General features: G+C 43.6%; 1 protein-coding gene across 2 annotated transcripts in view; it reads right to left on the bottom strand.

Moving 5' to 3' along the window:
* Nucleotides 1-11,201, bottom strand: part of Tmem132b (transmembrane protein 132B) — a 250,718-nt gene that overhangs the window by 6,911 nt on the left and 232,606 nt on the right. For both annotated transcript variants that reach the window (XM_029476908.1, XM_029476909.1), the window contains one exon: nt 3,630-3,835. In XM_029476908.1, coding sequence (XP_029332768.1) covers nt 3,630-3,835 — 206 coding nt within the window. The remainder of the gene's footprint in view (nt 1-3,629; nt 3,836-11,201) is intronic.

Below are 11,201 nucleotides of genomic sequence, written 5' to 3'. Positions count from 1 at the left end.
GGGAAGTGGGGGGCGCTATGGGGGACTTTTGGGATAGTATTGGAAATGTAATTGAGGAAAATATGTAATAAAAATATTTAAAAAAATAAAATAAAAAAAGGCTGTCTACAACATAAAAAAAAAAAAAAAGAAAATCAGAGTGGCATGCTCACTATGACTGACTGAACATAAAATGCCCTGCACAGGTTTGTGTGTCAGAGTCCTCAGCAGCTTTGGTGGGTTGTGAAACCTTTGGGCCCCCGAATTTAGCTGGAAGAGTGAGGTTCCAAGATTTAGGGTTTTCAGAACAACCTTGCTGTCCATCCTCACTGCTTCCTGATTTCCTTAGATGTGAATAAGCAGCTTCCTGTGCCCAGGGCCACGCCTTCCCCATCATGAGTGAAAATCAACCCCTCCTCACCAAGGCTGCTTTCACCACATATGAGGTTGCAGCAACAAGAAAAGTAGCTAATGAGTGAGAAGAGCCTCTTCTCTTTGTCTTTTTAGTCCTTCAGAATACATCACAAAAACGGTATCTGTTTGGTACATCTTGAGTGTCCCCGGCAATTTCCACACACCTCTCTTAGAGAAGAAACCCACACACAGCCCCCCAAACAACATCAGCAGCATTCAATCACACGTCCACACTCTTTACACTAAATGTATTTTACAACAGAGGATGCTGGTTGGTCATCTGTGTGAGTGATGCGAAAATTTCCCCTTAACCAAATGGATAGAACGAAGTGGCTATCTTAAACACGCCAGAGATTCGCACTATGACAATCATCAGTGTGAACCTCTGGTTTGTTTAAGATCCCCCCCCCTTTGCCTTTAAGTCTCAGAAATGTCACTGTAAGATATTGTCATGCAGATTCTGATACTTGCCTCTGAATACTTGCGTATTTTACCAAGTTTGTTTCGCTGTCATCATGCCCTTTCACCCACTTACAATGTCCACTCTGCACCACAGATTCTAGTTCCAGGAACTTCAGACATCTTGTCACTGTCCCACAAATCCCTGGTGATCTGCCCAGCTGATTTTCTGTTAGTCAGGCTGAGTCTTATCATCCATCCCGGACTTCATTGGCCTGATTCTGCCATCCTTCCCGTGCTGCTGAGACTATCCGATGGGGGTTTTCTCCAGTTCTTTCTCCTTGCTGATATTACCTACGTTCTCAATGGTGCTGAGACTACTTAAGACTCCATAGCAAATATCTCCTTCAAGATAACAGGTGATTTCAACATTACAATCCACATGTCTTAGCTATCATGATTTTAAAAAACACAGAGATGGCTAGGAATTCACTTCTGTTAACTCTGTTCTGGCGTGGCACACAGGCTCTGGTTTCAGTGGGGCTTGGGGGTTAGAGGTCATCAGTAGTGTTAAAGGCTCAGAAGTGCTCCCCTGACATCATGGATCCCGTTCTGTCCATGATGCTTTGTCTCTAAGGTCAATGTCTACCTCCTTATTCAAGAGAATGGGTGGAAGATGTCAGCCCCTCGGACAGCATCAGTTCACTATGCTAACATTTCATGTTTCAGAGAAACTTGGAGTCTAGTCCTTGACCTTTGTGGTATCCTGAGCCTGTGTTTCAGAGTGTGTCTGAGTTTTCCCATCGCTCAGCATCTGGGCAAGCTGATTGATTCAACACCACTGGGTACCTGTTCTCTCCAGTTTAACAGCCATTTGCCTCCCTTTTCTCTCCTCTAGCATTTAACTATAAAAAGCTAGGCACACACACTCAACACTTTGCCTGGGAATCACAGCTTCACAGCCAGTTTCATTTGCTTTCCATGTAACTGCAGGGCACAGCACACTGGCATTCTGTAGCAGTCAAATGAGAATCCATGTTCCCCACACACTCTGAATATGGTCCAAGTGCACTCTTGTCCATGATGGCTGCTATTTCCACCTAGGCGATGGGAGCTTCCCAGCAATATCTCATGCCTCAGGCTCATTGTCAACACCATCACCACCCATGAGTCTGCCAAAGGCCACTATGTTCCTTCAGAGACTGCCACCCTCCACCTACTGTCTACTTGCAAAGATTCCCTCCATGGAGTGTTACAGCTGCACTCCAACAGTGGGTAACAATATCTGGGTTACTTTTTTCCTTTGTGGTGTAACAAATGTCTACATACCTCACAGTTTTAAAAAAAGTCATTTGCTTGCTTGCGGTTCTATGAGTCATGGTACAATGAAGCTTCCAATGAGAAGTTCTGCATCAAGACTCTGGAGTTGAAGTCAAGATGTCAGCCAGACTCTCGCCTGAAGCTGTTAGGACAGAATCCACCTCAAGACAGTAAGGATGGTATCAATAGTTAGACTGGGTGCCACTGGCCTGTGTTCATCATGAGGAGGCTCATGGATCCTAAAGGCTCCACCCACTTTCCATGGCACATGGCTCAATCCATCTTCAAAGCCAGCAATCACCCCATCAAGTGGTCCTCACCCTTCTGCCACTAGCTGGAGGGGGTGCTCTGCTTTCAAGGGTCTCATCTGATGCGTCTGGCTCTCCTCGATCATCTCTACATCCTAAGATAGATTGCTTTGGCTGTAATTGCATCTGTGAAGTCTCCTTGGCACAGTGCCAGGTTAGTGCTTGACTGGGCTTCTAGTTTCATTTCTGTTGCCATGATAAAATATTATCCCATAAAGGAGCAACTTAGAAAGGAGAGGGTTAATCTTAGCTCACAGTTCCAGCGGGATATCGTTTATCATGGTGAGGAAGGCCCAGCAGCATATGCAATAATAATAATAATAATAATAATAATAATAATAATAATGTCTTCTCAGATTATACATATACTCAGGAAGCAGAGAGTAAGAACAGGAAGTGGGGTGCACTCTCAAAGCCCACCCACCTCCAATGATATACTTCCTCTATCAAAGCTCTTCCTCCTAAAGGTTCTATAACCTCCCCCTGAACAGCACCACCTATTGGGGACCTGGTGATGAAACATTTGAGCCTGTGGGGGACATTTCTGCTACACCTGAATAAGCAGAAGATGGGGATCCTAGAGAAGAGTTTGACTTTGGAACCTCCCCCTGCAGAACACATTACTTCATTGGATTCTTGGGATCTCTTGTAGTACTATTGTTTCCAATTTATAGTTGAAGGAACTGAAGAATACATAGGTGATGTCATGAGGTCACATGGCTGTACATGGCAGAAACCAAGGTTGAAACTCAGGCAGTCTCGTTTTCAACCATGCGGTGTTCACCACAGGACACTTCACTCCACGGCTGACAGTACGGAAGGGGAGAATGACTGAGGAAGTAGTGGGTAGTGGTGGATGGACGGCAGGAAGCAGTTATATTCTGAAAGCCAAGCTCTGTGTAGGTGCTTCTTAGATCTCATCTCACCTTCCTGCATCCTAGAGTCTGTTCTACGAGGCTGCCTGTATCACCACTGTTATCGTTAATATTGTCTTTGATGTAATTTTCTCATGTCCAACTGTTAGTAATCATCCAAGTCAGGTCCACGAGAACCCAAGTCCAGAGCACCACACCATGCACTACTGGAAGCCAAATCCAGACCATGGCAATACACTTCAGACATCATTTCCTGGGAACCAACTTGCCTCCCACAGACACCTACCTGAGCCCCAGCAGCCTCTAACCCACAGATGGGGCTCCAGTTCCTCACCTCCTGTTGGATGCCACCGGGATCCTCCAGCCCTTGATCTGGCTCAGCTCCGTATCAGAGATCTCAATCTGCAGCGGCAGGCGGGGTACCCAGACGGTGATCTCCACCTGGGACGTGAAGTGCTGGTGGGTGAAGTTGACAATCGTGCCCACTTTGCTCTTCATCTCCTTCCCGTTCACAAAGATAGAATCACAGGTGTTGGAGACCTTGGGGAGGGGGAGGCAAGAACACAAGACACATCAGCAGGAGACACGCGGAGCTCGACATCTGTAGAAGTTCATGAACCACGACAGCTCTGATTTATAAGGCACCAGAAGAACAGGACAGGTACAAAGAGTAATTTGTAGGCACTAATTAATGACAAATAGCTGATAGATAGACTCCAGGAAAGCCGTTTTGTGTTACACAATACTGACAAGTTAAACCATAAACATAATTTAATGGAGTTGCGTAACCTCAGCCGCCTTTTGGGAGGGCTGCTGTTTTCTTTATCTTACCTTCTCTTATGTGCTCAAACCACCACTAATCAAGCCCCAGGTGAATCTTATTCCACTCCGGTGCCACATTTGAAGACGCATAAAAGGTTTTAATGTTACTAAGAAAAGGCTTTGTTCCAGCCATAAAGCAGAGCGTCTGAAAGAAATTCAAGAGGGCTCTGCACTAGATTAAAATCCTGGTAGGCTACGTGCTCATGGGACGCACTGGAAACACAGATGGGATTAATCCTGCAAACGGTGAGATGCAGTTTCAAAAACTGGAAAGAAAGAGGCATCGCCTCACAGTACTCTCTGGCTCAGTACTTGGGGGTGCTTTAGCTCACCCCCTGCCATGGGGTCCCGCCAAACACATCAGCTTCCTGCTTCACTGTCCATCTCCTGGGTAAGCATATAAAATGTTATGGTCTTGTTCTCCATCGGGAAGGTGTCTTCGTGTAAAGATCAAGGGAAGGAATGAGGGATGAAGGCTGGGAACCAATAGGAAGCACAAAACATGGGGAACCTGTGATTTCATTTTAGAGATGGGAAGGCTGAAGCTGTGACGTGGCATGGGTTGACTGGAAGTACACACTACTTCTTTGTGTGTGTGTGTGTGTGTGTGTGTGTACATATATGTAGAGCCTAGAGGTCAACTTGAAATGTCATTCTTCAGGTGCCATTCACCTTTGGCAAGGCTGTCTAGCCTGTGAGCCCCCTGGGAGCTTACAGTCTCTGCCTCCCCAGATTTTGGGTCACAAGTGTATACCACATACCTGGCTTTCTGATGGATGCTGAGGACTGATCTCAGGTCCTGTGCTTTATGGGGTAAACATTTACTGACTCAACCATCTCCCAATCCCTATTTTCAAATTACTAATCTGTTGAGGGAATGAATGGTATCTAGAATAAACAGGAACTTAAAAATTCATGGGAAGGAGGACATGAACAGAAGGGGACTCTAGATGACTAAGGTCTGATTGAGCAGTAAAGGGGCTTCAGGCCTGACTTCAGTGACTCGGGGATAGAGATGATGAGAGCTTAGACTCTGTGTGCCTGAACACACAAGAATGTGATCACCAAACATCTCTTTATGCAGAACAGTTAAAGTACTGTAGTTCTAATAATCTATTATATATTTTATGAGTTTACAAAAGGGGGGAACTTTCAGGCTCTAACCACAGAGCAATGATAAGAAGATACAAATGGAGTTATCTGATTTGTGTTGAGGTAACATACACACTTCTACCAACAAACACACACAGCAACACACACACACCAACACACACACACACCAACACACACACACACGCACACAATCATTATGTGTGAATTAACTTTTTAAACATTTAAGGTGGTGGAAATGCCAGAAACCCTCCTTTAACTGTAACACACTGCCTACAAGAGTGGAAGTATCATACACTTACCCACAAATCTATACAACTAAAAGAACAATATTCTCAAAAGACAGCAATGATGGTGGTAGCTGATGTCTCTCAACATTGTAATCCCAGTGAGGCATTGAAAAGGGATCATTTCTTTTAACTTCTCAACTTTAGTAAGAGAGAGAGAGAGAGAGAGAGAGAGAGAGAGAGAGAGAGAGAGAGAGAGAGAGAGAGAGAAGCATACTCCAGCCTTCTCTTTGCTTTTTAACAACTGAGCACTACAACAAGCCAAGAAAATCTGTCTTTCAGGGAATGTGGAAGGGACTTAAGCTTGTGTTACTGAGCCCAGAATCATGAAGCAAGCCATCAGAAGGAGGCTCCTACACAGGGCAGGACACAGGACTAAAGACTGTGCTCTTTTACTCCATGGTGCCCACAGTGAAGAATCTGACTTCCATCCATATGATTCTCAGGAAAGGATCAAAGCCTGCCAGAGAAAAGCTCTCCCCTTCTGAATGAGCGCTGTGCTGGGACACGTTGAGTTTCATGTGGTCATGACCTCCCCTGGACTCTTTTCACTCTACCCCAGAGATCATGGTGTTCTAGCTGAAGTTGAGCCAAAGTCACCTACTTCCTGCCCCAAAGAATGGTCAGCCATTTCTTGAACATTCTTGATAACCCTTCCTGGAATTCAGACCTCAAATTCCCTACATTTGTGAGGAATCCTTGACCTTCCTTGTCAGATGCCACCCACCCACACCAAATCCCAACTCAGCTCACTCTGATTGTAGCTAACTGTCAGGGACATACTGGCTCTGGGGATTTTTGTCTTAAGAACTTAAATCACATGGCTGAGGAGATGGGTCAGTCAGGAAAAGAGCTTGTCTTAGAAGAGCAAAGACCCAAGATCTATTCCCAGGACTTACGTCTTACAACATGAAAAAGAAGACGGGCTAAAGAGATGAGTCAATGGTTGATCGCTCTGGCTGCTCTTCCAGAGGACCCAGGTGCAGTTCCCAGCACCCACGCAGAGGCTCACAACCATCTGTAATCCAAGTCTAGGGAATCTGATACCTTCTTCTGGCCTTGGTGGACATTGCACACACAGGGTACACATACATACATACAGGCAAAATATACATACACATAAAATTAAATATAAATAAATAAAGTTTTAAAAGGGAGAGAAAAGAAAAATGTTAGGTGTGGTTGCAGGTACTCATCTCAGAGCTGTGGAGGGGGAGAAAGATAAATTCCTGAGCCTTCCTGACTAGGCAGAAAAGCCTACTTGAAGGAGCCAGGCCAGTGTAAGATTCTGTCTCAAAACTAGGGGTGGGGGTGAGGGGTTCCAGGCCATTAAGAGACTCAAAACACAAGTTAGACAGCACCTACAGAATGATGTACATGCATGTATATTGCACACAACAATCACATACTTATACACACATATACAACATACACACATATACACATATATGTACAGATATACAACATACAACACATATACATACATATATATATACACACAACATATACAAACATACACACATACACATATACATACATACAAACACACATATGCATATATATACATACACACATATATAACATATACACATATACACATGCATGCACATATATATACAACATGCAACATAAACACATACTACATACACACATATAAATATATACACACGGCATACACAAAAATACACATATACACATACTACATATGGACATACACAAACATACACATATACATACATACACACACATGCACATGCACGCACATATACTAAAAGTAAATGGAATTCAGTCCACATATGATGGATGGAAAGAGACCAGGAAAAGATACAGAGCTTAAAGCATGGGGACCCAAAGAAAAATGTATGTGACCTTGGAATCCCAGTGTGCAGTCTGTCCCTTTGAATAGAAACTGAGATTACAACATGGAATAAGAGCTCATTAGGCAGAGAAGACATAGCCGTGTAAAAACCAACTTCCCACTCTCATCATTCATCTAAAAAAAATTGTGGTATGAGTATTTCCTCTGCATGTATGGGGGCTACCACATGTGTGCAGTACCTGCAGAAGCCAGAAGAGGACATAGTCCCCTGATACTTGGTTTACAGATGGTTGTAAGCTGCTGTGTGGGTGCTGCAAACTGAATTCAAGTCCTCTGCAAGAGCACCAAGTGCTCTGACCTGCTCAGCTATCTCTTCAGTGCCCATCATTCATCTAAATGATGCTTGCAGGGCTCTCTGAGCCCCAAGAGGAGCATTGAAAACCAAATGCTATCCATCCCCGTGTAAGAAGAGCAGAGGCCAGAAGCATGGAGCTCTGAAAGAGACTAAGCCGTGTCATGTTCATCTTCCAGTGTGTGTAAAACAGCTTATAAAATGTCATATTGCAAAAGCTGCCTTTAGAGGTTAACATTTTTACTGTCAAGTTATTATACTTCTGCAACTCCATTATCCTAGGATAAAAGACACAAGGGGGGGCTTTGAGACGTGGGGATGACTCCTGGGGGATCTTAGGCCGATGTTCATTTCATTCTCCATTCTGAATGGCAGAAACAAGGTATCCTGGGTCTACCATCCTGCGTGTGGCCTCATCAGGCAGTGGACAGTTTTGGGTGGTCTGCTATAACCTTTCCCAATCTAAAGACTGCCTACACTACAGAATCAGAGAGAGCACATCTCACAAATATTCACAGAAAAATCCAGAGATTCCCAGATTTAAGCAGTCAGAGGATCAGTTGTCATAGGAACAAAACACTCTTGCAGATCTTACTGCATGTTGCAAAAGGCACTAAGACACAGCAGGGATGTGGACAGTGTCTATTTCTTTATTTCTTCTTAATTTTCAAGTTATTTTTAGTGTGCGAGTGACACACACACACATTGAGGCCAAAGGACAACTTGTGAAGGTCAGCTCTCTTCTTCCACCACGTGGGTCCTGGGCATCAAACTCGGGTTGTCAGACTTGGGCCAAGCATATTCAAACCATGACAGTGCCTTTACCATTCTAGGCTAGCTTTTGCTTCCTAGGATATACACATGAAATCAGGATATGTGCTCTTGCCCCTGCTTTCTTCTTTCATTATGTCAAGCTCAGTCCTTGCTTCTGCCTGGCTGTAGGTGGCCCTGGGCTTTCCTGTGGCTTCTTCCAGGCAGAGACACAGAGGAGGATCAATAGCAGTCAATCAGCATTTTCTATAAGTTACTGTATTATCACAGGTTCCCAGGACAAGGTCCAGCAAGGCAGGACAATAACCAGGGCTGCTCACGTCCCCCAAGGTATGCTAGCTTTTTACTTGTTCCCAAGAGCTTTTTTTAAAGGTTCTGTTCTAACCAGCCTAGTCTACATAACAAGTTCCAGGCCAACATGAGCTATATTGTAGGACTGCTCAAAGGTAAAAATACAACAAAATACAGCAAATACAATAAAATATAATAAATACAATAAAAGTAAAATCTTACAGCTATAACTGTAGAAAGATTATTTGTCCTCAACATTTACTCTTGAATGTCAGAGGAGGATTCGATGTATAATGGATTGCCTTGCATTCTTTCAGGCAACCCTCACATCCAGGGAGAGGCTGCTGTGAGCGGATCCACACCACAGACTGAGGCACAGCAACCTAAGTCTGAGCTGTTCTCACCCTGCTGAACCTGTTATCTTTCAGTCTCCAGGGCTAAGACCTTGCATGAACAACCCTGAGAAACCCAGGCTCTCCTACTCTGTCTTCAACTCACAAAGTCTCTTAGAAACAAAATCAGGAATCCCAGTGTGCTCTGTTATCATATAACCTTTCTCTACCTGAGGCATCTCTTCTGTAAAATAAGAATAAAAAAGCCTCTTTGTTTAACAAACACTTGATGTTGCTGAGACCCGGGAGCTATCCTAGGTGCTGAACACCGAGTGAGGCCAGACACAGGTGCTGAACACAGAGTGAGACCAGACACAGCCTTCTGCGCACATGAGATTTAAAAGCTGATCTGGGAGAGATACATAATTAATGCAATCACATGGTTATATAATAAAGAACTCGGTAGTGGAAAGGCTTTAAAGAAAAAAATTAAAACAAGGGAAAGAACAGAGAATGAAAACAGAAGGTACTGTTGTGGTTAGACTGCAAATCACTCCCACTGCAAAACAGGCAGGATGGAACAAGTTCCCTTCTGAAACAAATAACCGTTAAATTCCAATTCTGTGCTCAGAAAAAAAAAATGTTTATTAAAGATAAAGCTTTTAAAAAGGATTTTTTTCCCCCAGACAAAACCTAATGGAATTGCTAGTTGGACTAATTGAAGAAATGTTAAAGAGGGCCACAGAGATGACATGGTGATTAAGAATGCAAACTGCATTTACAGAAGACCTGAGTTTGGATCCAGGCTCCCACATCCTGTGACAACCACCTGTGATTCCAGCTCCAGGGAATCTGTCGCCACCTACTGGCATTCTTGGACATTGCACTCATATGCGCATACATACATGGACACACACATACACACACACACACACACACACACACGTAATTAAAAATTAAAAAGTAGACTTTGAAAGAGAATGTTAAAGAAGAATCATTTAAGGAGAAGAAATAATGAGTCAGAAATTCAAATCCACACACAGAAATAAGAGCACAAGGAATGGAGTCATTTAAGCAAGACTAAAATTAACATTTTCAGTCATGATTGCTCTGTAGCATAAAATAATAGCAGTATATGTTCACATCGGAAGTAAATATAAAATAGAAGGCAAACTAGAGCAGATGGGAAGGAGCAGTTGGAAATATAAGATTTCATAGGCTATGTATCAATACAACTTTAAAAAAAGTTAAAGAAGTATTTAGCTAAAGGTGAGTTTGGATTCTTTGACACATATTGCAAATAGCAGCTGTGGTGGAAACACAGAATACAAGTGTTTTAATTTTTTTTAACACATCTTGATACTGAGGACAGAACCCAGATTTGTGCACATGCAGAGAGTGCATACTGCCACTGTACTGCACTCTCAGCATAAATATTTTATTTATGAAAAGACAAAAATCGGTAAGTTAATAAATTAAGACAGAATGTTCAATTGGCCAGACGGGCAGGAGAAATGAGGGAGAGAAGCTCAGAGCAGATGGAAAAATAAATTAACAGCAGGACGGCACCTTCCAGTCTAATTCTAAATATGAATGATTTACTTGCATAAATTAATACACCAGTCTCCAATTCATTTTCTACAACCAGGGCCCAAGCACAGAGTCTGTACAAGGAACTCATTATAAGCACAAAAGCTTGGGGACACTAGAGATAAGATGTGGAAGGAAAGATCTGTCATGGAGACCTAATGAAGTTGAAATGGAGAGCCTGTGGGAAGCCCCAACCAGGAGGCTATCGCAGAAATGATTGCTAGCGATAAGGAGAGATGCCACATGGAGAAAGTGGCTTGGGAGATGGCTGGGTGGGTAAAGTACCTCCCACAGAAGCATGAGGAGCTGAGTTCAAATCCCCAGAGCCTCCTAGGAGCATGACACATTTGCGAGGTCAGCACTGAGGTCAGCTGGATAGCCAGTCAGGCTGGATTAATGAGCTTCAGGCTCAGTGAGAGACTCTGCCTCAGAAAATACAGTGTAGACAAACCTCTTCCGGTCAGAAAAGCACCAGGGTAGCTAGGGCGCAGGGTCAGCTGACACTCGCCAGCTACCCACAACACCCGCCACA

The sequence above is a fragment of the Mus caroli genome, chromosome 5 (assembly GCF_900094665.2).
Source record: "Mus caroli chromosome 5, CAROLI_EIJ_v1.1, whole genome shotgun sequence".
Lineage (NCBI taxonomy): Eukaryota > Metazoa > Chordata > Mammalia > Rodentia > Muridae > Mus > Mus caroli.
This window is presented reverse-complemented; position numbering and strand designations above follow the sequence as displayed.